At 26.4% G+C, this 23114-nt stretch overlaps 1 protein-coding gene across 2 annotated transcripts in view; it reads left to right on the top strand.

Annotated features, from left to right (window-relative positions):
• The window catches only part of LOC101241833 (uncharacterized), a 43906-nt gene that overhangs the window by 9932 nt on the left and 10860 nt on the right, over positions 1 to 23114 (top strand). For both annotated transcript variants that reach the window (XM_065791553.1, XM_065791552.1), the window contains exons 5-13: positions 2967 to 3027; positions 3486 to 3622; positions 4499 to 4618; positions 4871 to 5011; positions 6995 to 7123; positions 9403 to 9473; positions 18613 to 18673; positions 18992 to 20484; positions 21659 to 21734. In XM_065791553.1, the coding sequence (XP_065647625.1) occupies positions 2967 to 3027; positions 3486 to 3622; positions 4499 to 4618; positions 4871 to 5011; positions 6995 to 7123; positions 9403 to 9473; positions 18613 to 18673; positions 18992 to 20484; positions 21659 to 21734 (2289 nt within the window). The remainder of the gene's footprint in view (positions 1 to 2966; positions 3028 to 3485; positions 3623 to 4498; positions 4619 to 4870; positions 5012 to 6994; positions 7124 to 9402; positions 9474 to 18612; positions 18674 to 18991; positions 20485 to 21658; positions 21735 to 23114) is intronic.

The following is a 23114-nucleotide window of genomic DNA, read 5'->3' as shown; positions in this document are numbered from 1 at the left end:
GATTTATTTATTAGCATTTCTTTATCATATACCTATTTGCATTTGTTTAACCTTGTATTAGACTAAATGTAAGTCTGTTTTATTTTAGATAAACTACAGTTAGCCTAGTAATATATAGATATAACACAGTGTATATTGAAACAAGAAATGCCCAGAACCTGTAAAAACCAAGCCGACAACTTTTGCTACATTTGTGGCGAACTGACTTTAAAGAGATGCAGACGAAGATTGACACCACATGTGAAAAAACTGTATGAACTATACTTTGGTTGCAAAGTCGGCGATAAGAACTGGACGCCTCATGCATGCTGTGTGAGGTGCGCTAGTTCACTATCGTCGTGGGCGAACAGGACTGGTGGAGGACCAACATTTGGGGTGCCAATGGTGTGGCGTGAACCCCAAAATCATTGCTCAGATTGCTATTTCTGTTCTGTTAACATATCAGGTCGCAATTCTAAGGGTAAAAAAGCTATAGTGTACCCAAATCTATCTTCAGCTATTCGTCATGTTCCTCATTTGGCTGAACTCCCTGTTCCTGAACCTCCATCGGAAATCCCAAACACGGACAGTTCTGATTCAGACAAGGCGTTTCAGTATTTGCAGACCGAATTTCCTAAAATCAGTGACGCCAAAATTAAAGAGGGCATTTTCGTGGGGCCCCAAATACGAGAACTGATGCTGGATGAAACGTTTTCGGGAACGATGGATCAATATGAACTTGCAGCATGGGATGCATTCAAACGGGTGTGCCAGGGATTTCTTGGAAAACATATTGCACCAAATTACGCTGATTTGGTAGACAGATTAATTGCATCCTATCAACAAATGGGTTGTAACATGTGGCTGAAGCTCCACTTTCTTCATTCCTATTTTTCCTTCTCTGTCAATGGAGATGTATATGATGAAAATGGCGAGCGCTTTCATCAGAGTATTGCCACAATGGAAAGCAGATACAAGGGAAAGTGGAGCCCCGCCATGCTTGCAGATTACTGCTGGAATTTGCAGCGTGATGAACCCGATGCAGCATTCAAACGTCAGGCTAAATACAATTAAATACAAGTAAACAATTTGTGTTAAAAGTGATAATAAACATGTTCATACTCTTATTCATATGTATAGAAAAATGCATTTTACGTTATTACAAAAAATACATCTTTAAATTGTTATTACAAAAAATTGTGACGTGCTACAGCATAACTGATTACATATTTGGAATCAGCACGTCTGAATTAATAAAGATAACCTAATTTGGTTCTTGTTTTTTTCAAAAAGTTAAAAATTGTTGTACAGTGTAATTTTTTTGTAATAACTTCCTAAAGTTTCACAAATAAAAAATTACAATAATTTTCTAAAACTTTCACAAATTTTTTATTTTGCATATCTATTTGTTTAACATTAGCTCTGATAAGTTTTTGTTGTTATTATTTTTTAAGTTTGCTGCTTTCAAAATGGTATTGCATGTGTTTTGGTAACCTATACCCATTAAAATTTACTATGATCATGTATGAACATTACATTGAAACTACTTATCATCCATCATCTACAATTTGTTTTACTATCCCTATTAATCTGAAATCAACAGCTATGCACAACTTTCTTGTTTTTGAAATTCAAATATTGCTATTGATAGAACCTTCTAAACTCTTGGTTATCATCATTTCAGCAATACATTGAATACTGTTTTTTAAAATATACAAATTATACACTCTTTACAATTCTAAAAGCATTCTCTATTTGTGTTTGCTAGTTAAATTTAGAACTTCTAGAAAACTAAGGATAATAGTTAAAAAACTTCAAAAGTTATATGAATTAAAAAAAAAATTGGAATGGAACTTATGTTAACTTTATTTAGCTTAGAAGTTTAGTTGCATTGTTGAATGGACCTTAAGTTAACTTAAATTAGCTTAGAAGACATATATGACTCATTTGCATTTATAAATATACCTTTAATCTTTCCAAAACCTGAGCAACATAATGTTTCTTTGTGTTTGAAGGTTTTTTGTGAAGAAACTCTTTCTGCATCATCCTAAAATAGACCAAATCAATTTTAAACAAACTATCTTATTTCTAAAAAAAATTTATTGATGCATGGAAAATTCTAATTAATGCTCCAAACTTGGTGATGATAAAAGGTTAAGAGACCTATTGCATTCTGTCATTGAATCACCAGATGACCTTTGCCTGCAACAACTACTTTATTTATAAAAAATATTTGAAGCTATAGGTTGCTATGGAAACAAATGTAATGAAACACTGACTCTTGAAAAATCTAAAGCAATAGCCCATACCATAAAAGGGTTAGTTGAAATAAGTAAAAACAAAAAAAAACTTTGTCAATTTGTTCACATTCTCTGTTACTACTTTCAATTAATTGACGATTTTAATTTTTTGGGTTATTTCAAAAATAATGTCTCATATGAAAAGTTATGAAATTGTCAAATGTTAAAAGTTATTAATCAATTTTTTTTTTGGATAATTACTCAAAACTAAACACTTCACATTCTTTAAAGGAGCCAGCTCAAAAAATTTTAATTTTGAGATTTAAATTTTCGTTTTAAAATTATCTTTTTTTTTGATATATCAAATTCTTTTAAATAAAGTATGTTTAATCAAAGTTTTTTATATTACTTTGTGCTTAATAAATATGAAATAGTTCTGCCTTCAGTATTTTAATTTAGTAAATTAGAAATTAATTAATTTGTTAAACTAGTTTTAAAAAATTGGCGAAAAAAAAATTTTAAACTTAATCGGCCTCCAGTTTTCAAATCGAGGTTCTCTGGTAATAAGCCTTTGTTTTAGATAGCTGTGCATTAACCTATAAAGTTTAAAATTTATTAAAGGCAATTTGTTTTTTACATTATTCCTTTTTTAGTATTATACTTGCATTGAAATTGTTTGGTGACTTTTTTATAAAAGAAAAATTATTTAGAATGTTTTAGTTTATTTAAATTATTTCTGTTATCCAGAGAAAGCGCAGAATAGAGCCAGAAAGTGCAAATGCTTAGAGAGTTTAGTGATGTTATATAGGTTGGTTTATAACATTCTTTAATAGATTTTGTTTGTTGACAGTTTTATAGTTTTTAAATAAGTAGTATTTTACTTATTAAAATAATACAAAAATAATCTGATGTATTGAAATAGTATAATACAAAAAAAATAAGATAGATATTGGTACTAAACAAAATAGTATTGAAAAAACAGCCCTCGGAATTAGGATTGGCATTCGGCAATGCTGACCTAGCTGCCGAGCTGAAAGTGTTTAAGGTCAGTAAAAAATCGCTGACCTCATTTCTATGTTTTATGGTAAGACTTTCATGTCAAATTTTTTTTTAAACACGATGCCGACCTCTAACTGTTTGAGGTTGCAATAAATTGCTGACCTCATTTTTCCTAATTCCAAGGGCTGAAAAAAACAGTTATGTTAAAATAAGATTTATATTAGAATTTTTTTATTTTTAAATTTTTTTTTATGGAATCTAATAAAGGCACTTTCATCCGAATGGGGAAATCTCAGAATGTTCCCTAGATGAACAATGGTTTGAGAAGGCAGGTAGTCAGACTCCTATTGTTCTAACTCACATATCACATGCATTAAAATCAATCATATCCAAACCAACAAATAGTAAGTTAATATTTGTATAGAATTTAATCTAGCAATTTCAAAATTTTCTATTGTTTCCTTTGTTATTACTGTTGTTATGTATGTTTTCACATATTACGTTGATATATAAGTGTGTTTTTAACGTGTATATGTATGTATATGTATATATATATGTATATATATATATATGTATATATATATATATATGTATTTATATATATATACATATATATATATATATATATATATATATATATATATATATATATATGTCATTAGCATATATATAATAAGTATATATATGTATGTTATTAACATATATATAATATATATATTTATGTATGTTAATATATAATATTATATATATGTATGTAATTAATGCATGTATATATATATATATGTGTTTGTGTATGTATATATGTGTGTGTGTATATATATATATATATATATATATATATATATATATATATATATATATATATATATATATATAGTATATATATATATATATATATATATATATATATATATATATATATCTGTGTGTGTACATTTTGCATTGGCATTTGTAAGTATATTTTAATATTATATAGAGATGAAAATATGTCTATAATGTCTAATATAATAATTGACAAAAATCAGATGTAAATATCTTTTGACATTAAATTGATTGATAATGTATATTTTGACATATTCCAGGCTCCTTATATTATAGCTAGTAGTCTAGTAGTAGTAGTAGTAGTAGTAGTAGTAGTAGTAGTAGTAGTAGTAGTAGTAGTAGTAGTAGTAGTAGTAGTAGTAGTAATATTTGTTGTTGTATTAGTAGTAGTACTGTTATTGTTGCTGTTGTTGTTGTTGTTGTAATATTTTTAAACTTTATTCTTTAAAATATTTTAGAAGAAAATCAACTTTTGTGTTCCAAGTTGCTAACTCTTGCTATAAATACTTTTATGTGTGGACACATTACATTAAAAGCAGAAGCCTTGTGTTTTATATCTGATTGTGTCTATGAAAATGGTGATTTTAATAAATACAAATTTTTATTCTATAGAGCTGATTTATTTTTTAAATATAACTAATTTAAAAAAATTTTGTTTAAAAAAAAGTTTTGTGTAATATGTAAATGCAATATAAATAATTTTTTAAAAAAATTTTTGTTTAAAAAAATATGTAAATGCAATATATATAATATATATTATATTTTGATGTATAATACATATATTATTTCATACTATTTAATTTAACAACAATTTTAAATTCTTTTTCAAGCAAAAGCCTTACAAATTTTTAACATGGTTGGCGGTATTCGTTGCTTAGCAAAAGTGTTAAAACAGCAGTTAAATGATGTAATGGAAGTTGATTTGTTACCCTGTATTCTGGACACACTTACTATAGTTTTTACAGATTGTAGTAAGTAATTTATGATTCATTTTTGTCTCTAAAGTTTTGGTCTACGATCACTGTGCTAGTTATACCAACAAAAAAATGACAGAGTTTTTTTTAGTTTTTTTGTATCTACTCTAAGATGAGGACACTCTAAATTTTTCCTATCTATTGTTTATGAATAATTAACTCTTTCATTACCGCAAGTCGCTGATAGTAGCTTTAGATTTTTTTAAATTTTTACCGCAAGCCACTGGTAGTGGCTTTCGAGTATGCTTCACATTTTATATATTTTATTTTGTACATAAATTTTCATTCTAGACACATAATTTATTTGTTCTTAAGGTTTAATTGTTTATCAATCAAGAATAAATAATCAAGAATGATAAAAAATTTGATAAATTGATAAAAAAAAACTTCTTTAAATTTAGTTCAAAAATAAAGCAATGTTGACACTGTAAAATTTAACTTGTAGAATTGTATAAGTATTTAGCTCAGTAATTACAAAAGCCTTTGAAGAAAACATTCATTTATACATCGAATAAATTTTGTTTTAGACTTAATGTTTTAGTCACTCTTTATAAAAACAATGGTTTTAAGCACTTTGCATTTCTTATTGTTCAAATGATGCGTGTTAAAAACTTATTTAATTGAAAAGTTTATTTGTTTAGCTTACTATTGATAAATAGTTTGTTATGCTTTAAAAAGATTTACTGTTCGAATTTTAATTAGTTGTCAATGTTATGTCATCCAAATTTTATTCAAAAAAATGTGCGGTCACACCAAAAAAAATTTTGTTAAAACAGCTGGTAGTGAAAGAGTTAATAAATGAATAATTTGTTTCAAAATCTCATTTTCAACACAATTGTACCAGGAGAGTCTATATTTTATGGTTTTGTTTGTCTCCAGGTTCTAATTATTTATTTTTCCAAAAAACATCTCTGGTTTACATCTTTATAATTCTTGAGGTCTAAACTGTGTTTACATTTTTATCTTTTATAGTTTAAACTTTGCATAAATTGTATCTCCACACTCTTCATGATTTACAAAAATTGAACTTGGCGACATATAAATGTGATTTTTTTTTTTGGGATTCTTTAGTATTTTTTGAGTAATGAAGCTGTTTTTTATATAAATATAAAAATAAGATATATTTGACATTAATTTACAATTTTGTTAAATTCTTACATGGAAGATCTGATAGATCTATATTTTAAATATGCTTCACAGAGATAATCAAGTTTTCTTATATCAAGTGCTCATTCTCAATTGCCTCATAAGCAGGATTTTTACTTGCAAGTAAAGGAAGTCCAAATTATTTTATAGTAGTACATTTAAGATCAAAGGTGTTATGGTAATTTACATTTTTAAGATAAAGCATTATTATGATTTTTTTTTAATAATTTTTTAATTAAAAGGTTTTAAAGTTTGTGTGATTTTTAATATATAATCTTTTTTAATTATAACCTTGGCAATTAACTCATTCTGTTTGAAAACAATCTAAATTTGCCCCAAGTTTGATTTATTTTGATCTTAGATGACCTCATCAAACTTATTTTGAAATTTAGCTCTCATATACAGCAACATTACAAAAAATGCCTACATAAAAAAAGCTTACATGAAAAACTTATTGTTATAATATTGACAGAATACAATCTCACTTATATAGAAATACATTCTGTGTGTGTGTTTTTTTTTTTCATACTGAATTTGCCTCCATAAGGTTTAGAGGTTGTACAGTTTCTACAGGTTCTACAGGGAGATTTATTGTTTTGTTCTCTCAATCTTATCAAACTCTCTCTCTCTCAATCTTATAGCTTCAAACCATGAACCTTGATAAAAAAGGGTACTGTGTGGAGAAATAAGTTAAGTCCTGTACTACCGGAGATGTGGTGAGCTAGATACTTATTGCCTATGAAGCAAATGCTTTACTACTGCATCACTACCTGTTAACTATTTACATGCAGCTTGGAAGAAAAAAAAATTTATTCCATTATTTAATTTTTTTAGATTCTAATAAAGACTGTGCTTCAGAAATGGGTATTGTTAATGATTTAGTTGATTGTCTCCGATTGAAAATAATTCATAATGTTCAACTTAAATGTCTCATATGCATTGCAGAATGTGTGCATGAAAATGGTGAGTTTCTTTTAAAACTATTTCAAGGTTTTTTAAAAAATTAAATAGAATATTAATTATGAATTGATTTATTTTTATTGAGATATTTTAAACTCAGTAAACTTGTTAAAAATAGAAGTAGGTTATCAGATAAAAAATTTGTCTAGAAAAATTTTATTTACATTCAAATTTATGTGTTGTACACATCTTAATGCAAATTGTCAGTAATGCAATATGACCTAACTTTTCACTAATCTCTGATAGTTAAAATTTACAAAAAGTAATTTTTGCACATTTCTTTTTTTTTAAAGTAATAAAAACTCCATAAAAAAATGCAATTATCTTTACTATTAGATTTATGAAAAATGTCATCTTTTATATATTATCAAGTTTACAGTGCCGGCAACAGTGTTATGACAGGCAAAACATTAGATAGTACTTTAGTACAATGGCTTGTAAAAGAGAAAGCTCATTAGCCTGTTTTCTTGTTAGCCTGTTTTAGGGACTCTTTGGGGGCTCAGAGCCTGGTGCAGCTGTTTAAAAAAAAAATTATTTAAATAACAAAAAATTAAAATGTAAATAGCAAAAGATAATCTTTCTATTTACATTTTAATTTAAAAAATACAAAAATGTACAAAAATATATAAGACTCAAGGTAATGAGTGTAATAAATATATTCTTTCATCTACAAGAACAAATTTAAAAAAAAAAGTTAATATTATTAAAACTTTAACAAAAAAAATTTAGGCTTTTTAATATAAGATTTAGATGTATCAAATATATTTTATATATATATATATATATATATATATATATATATATATATATATATATATATATATATATATATATATATATATATATATATATATATGAAAAAAAATCTTTGATGAATCTTTGTTGATGAAACACAGTGTCAAATGGGAAAAAAATTTAGTTAAGTGATTTTCTACTAATATATAATTGCTCTGTTTTTTTAAGAACATTGAGCACTCTATTGTGTAGAATACTTTTTAAAGTTGTTTAAATATATATACATATATATATATATATATATATATATATATATATATATATATATATATATATATATATATATATATATATATATATATATATATATATATATATGTATCAAATATAGCGCTTATATATATATATAGTGTATCAAATATATAATGTATCAAATATAGCGCTTTTGATTTACCATTAGTCTAACAGTTATCATATCTTGAACTGTTGGCAGCTATGCCCTCTTTTAAATTCAAGCTTTTGATCATTAAATTAGGTGGACTTTTTTTACTTTTTTTTTACTAATTTATGTACATGGTTCCACAATTTATGTACATGGTTCTACAATCGTGATATTTATGTACATGGTTCCACAATCGTGTTATTTAGATGTTTTTGTGATGTTATTTTTTTATTTAAGTATTATGAAAGTTGAACCATTAAAAGAAAGATTTAGTTGTAGATTTAGTAATGTAAGCATTAAAGCATAAAAAGTAAGGAATGTAAGGAAAAAGTCAAAGCATGAAAAATATGAAGAAGAAAAAAAGAATAACAATGTAATAAAAGAAGAGCAAACAAATCAAAAAAAAAGAGTGAAATGTTAATGTAGAAAATTTTCAAAAATTCAAGTTATATTTTTGAGTTTAGCTTGTTTAAAATTTTATTTAGTTTTTGACTGATATTATGTAAATAAGTGCACTGAGATTCTTTGCAATTATTGTGAAAGAAAAAGTCTTTTTTGTAAGTTACATATTTTTGTTGAACTGGAGCTTATCAAGATCTTCATTTAAGTTTATGTAAATATTTAGCAAGAGCTATAAATTTGACTAAATAATATTTTACAAGAATAATTGTGTAGTTTTAGGGTCCTCATGTAGTTTTAGACTCCTTAAGTTATTAGTACTTAGTTTGTGAAGTTATTATTACTTGAATTTATTTATAGAGCATTAGATATCATTATTTTAGATATTTTTTTATTTTGATAGATTTTTCCTATTGAATTGTTATAATTTATTAAGTTATTCTGCATAAATACAAGTTTTATTTTATGCTTTTTTTTATCTATATTTTTACTTTTATTTTTCTATCTATATTTTTTCTATATTTTTATATTCTATTTTTTATCATTTTATCTATATTTTTAGTTTTATTTTTCTATTATATTGAAGTTGTTCTACTTTTTTTATTTAAGTAAATACAAAAATTGAAAAAATTTAAACAAAAATATTGTTATTATAATGTATTAATATGCATAAAAAATTGCCATTATGATATTTTTTATTTTTCAGAAAAATGTCAAAAGGCTTTTCTTCAGTCCAATGGTATACCTGTGGTTATTGGTCTCATGTCAACAAAACAGGTCTAAATACATAAAGTTCAGTTAACAATTGTTTATGAAAACAATTTATTAAAACGGAATGATGCAATTCTTTAAAAAGATTTGTTCAAATACGATTTATTAAAAGGGAATTTAAAATATCTAGCAAAGTACTTGAATGGATAATCATAAAAAATTTTGCATATCAAATGGTATAGTGATAGTATCAAGTAAATTAGAACCAAAAGTCTTTACTAGGCAAAAAAATTATGTGGTGTATTGTTGGTGGTTTTAATAGTTCACAAAGCAAACTGAAAGTTCGTTAAAATCTTTTTTTTTAATTAGATAACCTAATTTTTAAAGTTTCAAATTAAAATCATTGCATATTTATTTTTCCAGATTTATTTGTTTTTCTTCATTTGTATAAATACATCACAAAGCGTGTTACATGTTAAAATGTCATTGTCACATAAAACACATGTCACATATAACACATATGTCACATATGTGTTATATGTGACACTAAGGGGTAAACAGATTCTATCTGTTGACCAGCCTTGCACCCCTTCTTCATCTATTAGGCTAGCACTGATGTATTTTTAATACATTGTTTCCAGTTTATGCTGTTGAATGCTGGATCTTCTTAACTCAATGCATGGGTTTTGCTTGTGTTTCTGTTTTTATGACTAGGCAACTCATTCTATTATCTCCTAATGAGGGTACAGCTCTAAAACTTAAGTTTATGGTTCTGAGGCCGGCTGGTAGTCAGGTTTTTCGAATTCGTAGTCTTCGAAGTAACTTTTCTTCTGTTAAGTCTTATCTCTTGCAAAGCTCACCAGATCTACTTGCTCTTTGTGAGACTAATTCAAGTTCAGCTGTCTCATCTTGTGATCTTAGTATTGATGGTTATCTTCCTTTAATTTGTAAAGACTCCAGTATTCACATGCTTAACCTTGGCATTTAGATTTGTAAGAATTCATCCATTTGTCGGGAAACTAGGTTTGAATCAACAGGCTCTTCTTTTATGTACTTTCATTTAGCACCACTTCACTCTATCGTCTTTCTCTTTGTTCTATATCACTCTCCTTCATCTTAAGACTGCACTCTTTTTAATGTTATTTCTGATCAAATTGACCAAGCCCTCTTTATCCATCACCCAATATTGTTTTTGTTGGTGACTTTAATGCTCACCACAAAGAATGGCTTGGCTCTAGTGCCTATGACTCTGCAGGCGTTAAAGCACACAACTTTTTCCTTTCTCAATCCCTAACTCAAGTAGTCAACTTTCCAACTCGCTTTCCAGACAACATGAATCATTTACCTTCTCTACTCGACTTATGTGTTGTTTCTAATCCTAGTCAGTGCTCTGTTTCTCCACATTCACCCTTAGGTGCTTCTGATCACAGTTTGATCTCTCTGAAACTAGTATCTCATTCTTCTTCATCATCTGAATCCCCTATCATCGTACCTGTTACAACAACCTTAAAGCTGAATTTCCGTGATTTTCAAATCCGAATATAGCCTTACTCATCTCCATGGTTTTCCTCACAATGTACTGCTGCAATTTCCAATCGAAACCGTTACTTCCATATCTATCAGCGAAACAATTCTTCAGAAAACAGACATTTGTTTACTATTGCTAGAAGCCATTGTATAAAGGTTTTGTTAAAGGTTTTTTGCTTGCTATTCTCAAGTCATAAAATGTTGTATTTCATCACAAAAATTAGGCTCTCGTTACCTCTGGAGAATCTTTAATAGTATCAATAATAAGGGCAAATCTATTAATCCACCTCTCTTGTATGGTTCATTCTTTGTCACCTCACCTAAAGACAAAGCTGAATTTATTGCTGAGAATTTTTCATCAATATTATCTCTTGATTCCACTAGTTGCTTTCTGCCTGATTTAGCTGTCGAACAGGTTAATCCGTTGCTTGAGATTCATATCACTCCAGAAGTGATTTCCTGCTTAGACTCTTCTACAACTTGTGGCTCAGATAACATACCTGTTATAGTCTTGCGGAAGTGTTCTCCGGAGCTGTTGTCTATACTTTCAAAACTACTCAACAAGTGCTTATCAGAGTCTTGTTTTTCAGCCTGCTGGAAAGCGGCATCTGTTATCCCTATTTTCAAAAATTCTGGAGAGTGATCTGATTCGTCTAACAACCGCCCATTAGTCTTCTTCCTATCATATATATATATATATGAAGACCTCAGTGGAAAAACTGGCGTTGTCACATTTAAAAAGTATTGAGAAAGTATTTGTTGATCATTAATAAATGTCTTTATTTAAAGCAATGAAAAAAAATTTTTTGTATAAAAAATTACAAAATGTTTTGTTTTGAATAAGTTTTAAATAAAATAATTATAATATAAATTTTTTTAAATTGCTTAGTTTCATTTGCTTTAAATAAAGACTTTTATTAATGATCAATAAATAGTTTCTTAATACTTTTTAAATGTGACAACGCCGGTTTTTCCACTGAGGTCTTCATATGTATATGTGTGTGTGTGTATATATATATATATATATATATATATATATATATATATATATATATATATATATATATATATATATAAATATACACTATATATTATATATATATATGTATATATATATATATACTGTATATTATATATATATATACTGTATATTATATATATATATACTGTATATTATATATATATATATATATGTATAGATATATATACTGTATATTATATATATATATATAAATATATATATATATATATACTATATAATATATATATACTATATATTATATATATATAATATATATATGTGTGTATTTATACATACACATATATATATATATATATATATATATATATATATATATATATATATATATATATATATATATACACTATATATTATATATATTTATATATATATATATATACTATATATTATATATATATATATATACACTATATATTATATATATATATATATGTACTATATATTATATATATATATATATATACTATATATTATATATATATATATATACTATATAATATATATATACTATATATTATATATATATAATATATATATTAGGATACAGCAAGAATTTTTTTTTCTTCTAAAAGCTTAAGAAAAGGTGTATTCTTATGTAAAATCAAATTTTAAATAGGGTTTACTTAAAAATATTTTTGATTGGAAAAAGTTTTGGTACCCAAATTTTCACTTTTAGAAATTGCAAAATTTAGTAAAATCTTATTTGTCACACTTGTCCTTTATTATGTTTTACATGTCCTTCTTTTTCATTGCGATGAAATATTAAATGCAAATAATGTTTTTAGACCAGTTGCAATTTTGTTTTTTATACTTGTTTCAAAGTCATTATCTTGCATGAATCCTACCAGCAATGCAGATTCTGGACATTTTAGGGGAGGGGGTCTTCAATTTTCAATGAGGTTTTAATGATTAACAAGTTTGCTTATAACAGTTGTTTTTTTTTGTTTCATTAGAAATAAAAGTGGTGCTAGTGATGCGGTTCCCCAAAAAACAGGAGGTTTATCCCACCTTACCCAAATAATATTTTGATAACACTACTATAACACTATTAAAAAAACAATAAATAAAATAAGATATCTTTCAAATCTATTGACATTGAAAATTTATTAAAATTTCTTTATTTGTTTTAAAAACAGGTAGCAACTCTCTATGTTGGACACCATTTTCCCATTTGACTAGCTCTTTAAGAGTAGTTGCTGCAAAGTTCAGTTTAGGTGTTTTTCTTGGTCTGATTCGCATGTCTCCAAGGATATCATTACCCTTTTGTTCCTAAATTCGGTCGACTGCAAAGTTGCGTTCTTCTGCATTATTACTAGATAATAAAGAGATTAAAAAACTTTCATGGTTCGCATACCAAGCGCCTAACTGGATGTATGGAGTCACAATTTCTCTTACTATAACAGGTTGATTTCTAAGAATTCTCAATTGAGACAGAATGTGATTGGAAGCATCTTCAAGTCTATCTTTAACTTTAATGTCAAAAAAAAGTTTAAAGTAAAATTGTAAACAAAATAAGACAAGTAACTCAAGATTTTTCAAATTCTGATCAGTTAAGTCATGTTTCCTTGTCCACATAAAGACTATTCTCATGCCAGTAGTGACAACATCTGGCAATACGCCGATCTTAACTGCTTTGCATAACTTGTAGGTTTGTTTTTGATCTGTTGACTTATTTTTTAGTATTGTTTCTGGAATGTCAACAAAGCTCTCTCCCTCTGGAAGAGCTTTAAATTGAGGATTGTACTCCATTTTATTAACATCAGCAAGACATTTTCCCACAGGACCTACAAAGCCAGTTTGTAGGTACATGATGTTAGTCCATCAATTCCTTCTATTAGGTGACACAAAAATAACTCATTTGAATGAAGCATGCATATGGTCCAGTGGCATTTGTGACCTAACAGCTTTTCAAGATGTGTTATAGCACCACCTTTCCAGCCGGTGTTAATTGAAGTGCTATCAGCTCCAAGTACTAAACATGATTCAGTAAGATTATATTGTTGCAGCAAATTATAAACACCTTCAGCAATCTTTTTAGCTGGCTTATCTGAATGAGTATGTGCATTTGGAGTAAAATGACCAAGATATCGACCACCAGGTTCTATAGTCACAGTAATGTGTTGCTCTTTGATAATAATAGGATGTAGCTGTCCATTTGAATCGTTTATCATCGCTCTTGTTGAATCTTTTCTTCCATCAAAGTAAATGCCAATATTATCTGCTTTTGGAAGATTGAAATTGTCATTATTCTTTGCTATTACCATGACTTTTTTTCTCGCTCTCATTAACTTAGAAGGATCACAAGCGAGGTAAGAGTATTCAGGGGTGAGAAATTCTGCTTCAATTAAATCTTGCAGATAACTTGTAGCAATTGCTGCAGTTGCAGCAGGTGAAATCCCAATACTATAAAATAAAACTAGTTTATATTTATTTTTATTAATTCATCATCCAAACTTTTGCTGCTCAACAAAATAATAATCTATATGATTACCTTATATTAGCCATTGCTGTGTTTTTTATTGACATAGTGTTTTTTCGTGACTTCTTTTCTAAAAATCGTGTTACAAGGAATTTAATTTAATTGTCTTGTTTTAAAGTAAATTTAATATTAACTGGATTATAGTTGTCATTGAGAGAAATATCAGGAGAAATATTTTTTTGTTTTTTTTATTCTTCATATAATTCTATATCTTGTTTTTCTGTGACCTAAAACCAAACTTTTTCAAATATTATTTTTGTTTTATATGTATATGTATATATATATATATATATATATATATATATATATATATATATATATATATATACATATATATACACATATATATATATATATATATATATATATATATATACATATATATATACATATATATATATACATATATATATAAATATATATATATATATATTTATATATATATATATATACATATATATATAAACATATATATATATATACATACATATATATGTATGTATATATTAGGGATACGCCAAACGTTCGGCAAAACCGAAGGTTCGGCTGTTTTGCCGAACGTTCGGTTCGGCCGAACCTTAGCAAATGTTCAGCCAATAATGCAAATTCGGAATTCATCATAAATTTATCTAAATATAAATAAAATTTAACTCGTACCATAGCTACGGTTTAAATAGATAAAGTTTTTATTAAAAAAAGCGTACCAATTAAATATAAAACCTTTGGGCTATTTTCATTAAATTTTTTAAAGAGTTTCGACAATTTTTCCACCATAAAAGAGGACTTTTTCCATAAAAAGAGGGAGTTTTAAATACTCTTCAATCTCCATGTTGATCATTTGCACATTAGAGTGTGATCTTTTAAACCTTTTGCTATCTTTAGTAATTAAAAAATTGGAATCACATTCATTTAAAGTTGTCAGTTTGGAAATTAGCCGAAAACATTCATTAAATTTTGGATACGATGGTTTCACAAACACTTCATTTGTGTCTCTTACTGTGGGTTCTTCACAATCAGAATCAGAGGATTCAAGTTCTAAATTATGTTGCTGCATTTCTTGCATCTGCTCATTTAGGCAATTTTTTATTACATTCTCATCTTCCTTTTGATACATTAATTTATATCTAGGGTCACAAAATGTGGAAAGACATAAATACTTATCATGTAAAAATATACTCAGTCTTTTGTCTACTGACTCTTTCAATTGTTCAACTAAAGTAATTATACTTAAAAAAGCCTCACAAACTAATGCTTGATTAAAAAATACTTTAAGAGCCATAATTGAAGGAATAACATCTGATAAAAATGCCTCACGTTTGCTGAGATTAACGGTTAAAGTTTTAAATGGTTCTAAAATATGAAAAACTTTATCTAATAAGCCCCATTGGAATGAACTTAATGTTGATTGGGTAGCATGATTGGCTGTATAAGTTGCCAAAGGAACTTTTTGATCAAGCATCCTTTCAATCATATTGTAAGAACTATTCCATCTTGTAGTAACATCTTGTATTAACCTATGCTTATTTGTACCAAGTTGTTCCTGAATTGCTTCTAATTTTGCTGCTGCTGCTAGTGAATGGTGAAAATGTGTTGCCAGACGTCTGCAACACACTAAAATTTCTTTCACAGATTGTTGCGACAAAATTGAGTCATGTATACATAACTGTATTGTATGTATAAAACATGGAATTGACTTAAAACCACTGTCTCTAACGCCAGCTACCATGTTGGCAGCATTATCTCGTAAAACAATGTGAATTTTTGTGTGTGGAATTTCAAAACTTAGCAAACTTTTATGTAAATACTCACTTATATTTTTTCCTGTGAGACTTTTTGGAAAATGCATAACTCTGAGTACTGCTCTCTGTTGGGAAAATTCATTATTGAGCTGTCATGCTTATGAAGGCAACATTTAAACTATTTGCTGTCCAAATATCAGTTGTAAGGGAGATATAACTGACAGAAGATATATTACTCTTGATTGACTTAAAAAGAGTACCATATATTTGTGGAACAATATTTTCACTAAAGTATCTCCTACTGGGTATTTGGTAATTAGGGCATATCTTTTCAATTAGTTTTCTAAAACCAAGATCTTCTACAATTGTGTATGGTTGAATATCCAATGCTATCATTTCTCCAATGCAATTGTGAATCTTGATCACTCTATGGTCATTAATATTCCACAACCTTTTTTTATTAATACTCTCTACTAATGTTAATTGTTTTTTTATTTCCAAATCACTTGATGTAGAAACAGTTGATGTTTCAATAATTTTTTTTTATCAGACTCTTTTTCAGCCAATACATACTCCACAAGGTGCTTTTTTTTTAAATGGCGCCTAATTACACTAGTGGTAAATGTCTTTGAACAATTCCCACCTCTAGAGAGTATTGCTTTGCACAATAGGCAGATACAAAAACGAATGTCTTTCTTAGAAACTTCAAAGTATTTCCACACAGTACTTTTGAAAGACATTTTTTCGGAAGACATTGTTTTATACTTTTAAAAGATTAAAATATTTTTCTAAATTATAAAAAAGAAGTTCAACCAAAAATAAATCATTTTAATTTTAAACTGTGTAAATATATCTTAAAATATAAGGGACATGTTACATATTATGTTATTTTATCCAATACGTTACAAGTTATCATTTATTTATATTACCTAACTTTAATAATTGTATTATTTTTCTAAAAAAAATCGTTAACATTTTTATTTACACTACAAATAAAAATGTTAACATTTATTTTCTTTACAATATAAACAATCATCCAATAATAAATTAACTTTTCAAAGTTACTTTATAATTTTTCAAACAAAATTTATTAACCCTTAGTAATGTTTTAACAAATTTTTAATAACACAATAAAATGTTAAATGTTTAATAACAATTTTCAACAGTCTTTTCTTTCAAAAATAGTAGAGGTTCGGTTGCCGAACCGTTCGGTGTTCAGTAAAATTTTATGGCCGAACGTTCGGACCCCTACGCGCATCCCTAGTATATATATATACTATATATATATATATATATATATATATATATATATATATATATATATATATATAAATATATATATATATATGTATATATATATATATATGTATATATACATATTTATATACATATATATACATATATATATACATATATATACATATATATACATATATATATATATATATACATATATATATATATATATATATATATATATATATATATATATATATATATATATATATATATATATATATATATATATATATATATATATATATATATATATAATTTGCTATATAAACAAAGAAAATATTTATTATTATGAAATTATATTTACCTCAAAGGATGCTTGATCATCTTGTAGTTTTTTCATTCTTTTCTCATAAGCTTTTTCGTCACTGATTTTTCTCTTATATTTTTTTCTAAGTTTTGCTGTCTCAATCTTATCAGCATGTCCCAACTGCATGTCAGACTTTTCACCTGTCTTATTTCTTTGACTGTATAACCACCTGAGCTCCATAGTTGGAATTTTTTTAGAAAAAATACAGGTGCAAATTATATGTGCCTTACTTTTACAATTTTTGGGGGAAGAACACCCAGACAGATCATGTTCACACAGATCTGCAAGAACAAACGGAATCAGATCGCTAGCAAGATCTTTGTTAGAATATTTATTATGGTGTAGATTGCATGTTATGCTTTTTTGTTCTTTTAGTAAAATTCCTTTTTGAATAACTGCTCTGTTTGTAGGCAGCTCACAAAAAATCTTTTCCAGGTCCAATAAAATCTGAAATTGCAGTGGTGGATGATCTAGTCTTAACTTTCGACATTTATAAATATCTCGATTAAATAACTAATAACGAATAAAATAGTAACAGACTACGATTTTGTTTAAAGTTTTATACAGCTGAGAGCCAAGTGAAAATATCTTTTAAAATTAATTCGGCGCTGGGTATTCCTATGTAAAATTAAATTTTACAGGTGTATTCCTATGTAAAATTAAATTTTATATAGGAATACACCTTTTCTTAAGCTATATGTATATATATATATATGTATATATATATATATATATATATATATATATATATATATATATACATATACATATATATATATATATATATATATTTATATATATATTTTATTTAGGATGAAACTGTTTCAAAAGTTGGAATGACGATTCTTCAAAGTTGTGTGGCCAATATTACTGGTAAACTTTTATTTTGCACCCAATATATATAAAAACAAAAACAGGTTTTTATGCATGTAAGCAGCCTATAATTAGTAATCAATAAATTATAGGCTGAACTAATATTATAGCAACCAGCTTAAAATTAATTTGAATTTTTAGTTAATTATGAATCAAAAGTATTTACTTTACTGATGATAATATTAGATCAATCTTTCATAATATATAATTGTTGTATTGTGCTAAATGTTTTTAATTAGCAATAAAATAGAGTTTAACAATATACAAGGGGTTACCAAGTTAATGCATCATTATTTTTATTATTATCATTATTTTTAGATTATGGGGACACAAACATTTCAGATATGAACATGTCACTTGGTGTTTCAAAGTTACTTAATTTTTTTGGAAATGAAAAACAAATATTGCAAAAACCAGATTATAATAAAAATAAATCTTCATACAATAACATCAATTTTGAGGAAAAAGAAAACATAACAAACAAAAAGCAAAACTGTTCAAAATTAGAACAAAAAGAGAAGATTATTAAAATGATGAAATTTAATGTTGATAAAGATGCTTCCAACAAGGGTTGTGAGCAAGAAATGATTGGTTTACTTCTTGAACAAAAGAAAATAATGCAAAATTTTCAAAAAGACTTTTATAAATTTAAAGAAGAGGTTAAGGCCTCAGATTTAACAAGTGCTAATATAGATTTTGAGAAGATAAATCGATCTTTAACAGATGATGGTTTATCGTCAACACCAAAACGAAGGCCTTTGTTATTTTCAAGCAGTACTAAGAGAAATATTTATTCTTTGGATAATGTAGTTACTTCTCAAGTTTATGACACAAATCAAATACCTGGCAGAACTCAACTAAATTTAAATACTTCTGTTGAAAATTTTAACAATGAATGTTTGGTATGTGATGAGAGACCAGCTCTTATAAAAAAACAAGCCATTTCTCACAATAATATATATCCAGCAACAGAAAATAAAGACAAGATTGATTTCAAAATGATACCTCCTTTTAACTTGACAATGGATGTTATAGAAAAGGTACAGAAATGGCGTCAAGAATGTCCCACCTCAAACTTTCATCAAAATTTTGACGACTATAATGATGATCAAAGTAAATCATTTAAAGTTCCAACTGATTCAATGATTTTAAAGAAAAAAAATCTGTCAAAGTTTAATGAAAATTTTCAAGAAAATTGTAGCCATGGAAGTGTTACACCATCAATATGTTTGTTAAGAAAACCAACTGAAGAGATTCAATGTGCCCCAAGGAAACCCCCAATTACTAAACGACGTCGGCTAATTAATTTTGACTTTGAACAGTTCTCTACACCTGAGCACAATACTAACTGTTTGGACACTACAAAAAGAGCACTTAATTTTGCACGGTTTTCTAATCTAGAGAAAATCAATTTTAGTAGTAACAGTAATTTAAATTTGCAGTCACAAGCAGATGACTCTGAGTGTGTATCAGCTACTGTTAAAAATGTTAGTATGCCTAATGAAATGAAAGTTAAAGAAAAAAATTCATCTCAATGTATTGCATGCAATCCGTTCAATCGCTTTAATATTGTTTCTGTTAACTCTAGAAATTTATATTCATTACTGAAACAAAGTAGTAGCACGTGTCTTTTTCATGAAGAATTTGTAAGAAAATGTTTGAATTGGAAATATGGAACTTTGCACTCATCTATGTTTGACATTTCTAATGTTAGTTTATCAAATAATTCAGTTACCAAAAGTATATCAAAGGTTCAAACAAAGAATTTCATATTTGATGATGATGTAAAAAGCTTTGCCTCACTTGCTTCGGTATTACATTTATTAAAATATTATATTACTTGTAGTTTACTGTATTTCCTAAATACAAACATAAGCATTTTATTGTTTATATATGTATTTTAGATATATTATTCTAAAGTACTTTTTTTTAATAGGAGGTGGGGGAGGGGCAGTTAATATGTCTTTGTTTAGTCTTATTACTCTGTTTCTCATTATCTTGTTTCTCGCTTCTTCTTTTTTTTAATCTGTGAAGGTTTAAGATTTTTTTTTGTAATCTTCAAAAGTTTAAATTTTTTTTAATACAAGTTTGTATAAAAAATAAGTTTTAACTTTAAATGAATATGTTTTTTTTTGTTGTTATTGATTTCTTGGCTTATTTATACTGCATAATTTATAATTGAGTTGACCTTTTTTAATTTTTCTTTCTTTTTTTTATTCTTGGGTGAATTTTAACTTTTAGGTTACTTTATTTTAGTGTAATTATCTTCCTCTATTTTATGGTTATAATTTATTTTATACTTTCTGTTCAATCCATTTTTAATGGCGTTTAATGATCTCATTTTAATGGTGTATTAATGGCTCATCTCATTTTAATGGCGTTTTATGATCAAACTTTTAAGATTATTAAACAATTTAAGCAAAAGTAAATAGTTTTTTTGCTTTCTTTTTCGCTATTTTTATTATTTTGACTTAAAATGTTAGCATTTCTAGTTATTTTACCTTGTTCATTATCTCAAAATGAAACTCATTCATAAAGTTTCATTAACATTTAATAAACTAATTAAGTTTTTTTTTCTTACTTTAAAGTTATAAAAAAATTATGATCTCAAACTAAGCTTTTCTGTCAATCAAAAGTATTCTGTATTTTTTATCATTGTGTATTTTTGTATATTTAATATTATTTTTGTGCTTTTTTTATACTGGAAACTTAAAATTGCTTTTGTCTCAAAACTATTTTTATTCCAATAATCAAAAACATATAGTTGCTAACTTAATTATTTCAAAATTATTTTTATAAAAGTAGACAATCATTGATCGTTGAACAGGTCTTATTTTTACCTATGTTGTTGTGTTTAAAATTTTGATATGCTTTTGTTTCGAAGATCAGAGTGGTGCTAACATTTGGCCTTTTTTTTTATTTTATTTTTACAGGCTCAATAAGCAATTATATAAGCAATCAATTTTTTTTTTTTTTAATTTTTAGACTGGAATCTCAGTTGCAAGCAGACGCAGATCTCGCCAAGACTATTCTAAAGAAGAAGTTAATTACATTTTAGAAGGTATCTACTGATTATTTTAGCTTAAAAAAATAGTTATAAATATATATATATATATATATATATATATATATATATATATATATATATATATATGTATATATATATATATATATATATATATATATATATATATATATATATATATATATATGTATATATATATATATATATATATATATATATATGTATATATATATATATATATATATATATATATATATATATATATATATATATATATATATATATATATATATATATATATATATATATATATATATAGAACTCTTATATGTTGTCAGAAAGTTTTTTCCGTATTTTGTTGACAAAAAGTAAAAATTAAAATGCAAGACCGGAATATTTTTTTTATTAATTGATAGACTGCCTGCCCCAACCAAACCCTCAGTCGATGTAGCACCTTGCGAGTCAGGCTAAAAGATAGTAGATGTAGCAGCACTCCGTTGCAAGTCAGGCTATTTGTCAGTCGATATAGCAGCACTCCGTTGCGAGTCAGGCTATTTGTCAGTCAGTGTAGCAGCACTTTGTTGCGAGTCGGGCTATAAGACGTAGCAGCACTCCGCACATGATTTTCAGTAAAAAAAATTAAAAAAAACATTTTATTGAAAAAAATAAAAATAAAAACATTGTTTATATTGTTAAAAACATTCAGATGTTTTTAAAAACATTCTGGTCAATTAAATTGGCTTTTTTGCGGTTTTTTTTAAAAACGATTAATTTTTTATTAAATTAATGGTTTTACTTTCTGACAACACGCAAATGTTGGACGAAAGTCAAAAGTAATTAAATGTGACGTATGTGTTGACATAAGAATCATTTTTTTTCCTTCCGTACTCCCAAATGCAACAAACTATAGAAATATATATATATATATATATATATATATATATATATATATATATATATATATATATTTATTTATTTATATATATATATAGATCTATAGTTTGTTGTCTTTGGGGAGAGCGGAAGGAAAAAAGTGATTCTTATGCCAACACATACGTCACTTTTAATTACTTTTAACTTTCGTCCAACATTTGCGTGTTGGACGAAAGTAAAAACCATTAATTTAAATACAAATAAATCGTTTTTTAAAAAAACCACAAAAACGCAAATTTAATTGACCAGAATGTTTTAAAAACATTCGGAATGTTTTTAACAATAAAAACAATGTTTTTATTTTTACTTTTTTTTTAATAAAATGTTTTTATTTTTATTTTATTTTTACTGTAAAACACGCGCGGAGTGTTGCTACATCGAGTATCTTATAGCCTGACTCGCAAGGGAGTGCTGCTACATCGACTGACAAATAGCCTGACTCGCAAGGGAGTGCTGCTACATCGACTGACAAATAGTCTGACC

This window comes from Hydra vulgaris, chromosome 02 (genome assembly GCF_038396675.1).
Source record: "Hydra vulgaris chromosome 02, alternate assembly HydraT2T_AEP".
Taxonomy (NCBI): domain Eukaryota; kingdom Metazoa; phylum Cnidaria; class Hydrozoa; order Anthoathecata; family Hydridae; genus Hydra; species Hydra vulgaris.
This window is presented reverse-complemented; position numbering and strand designations above follow the sequence as displayed.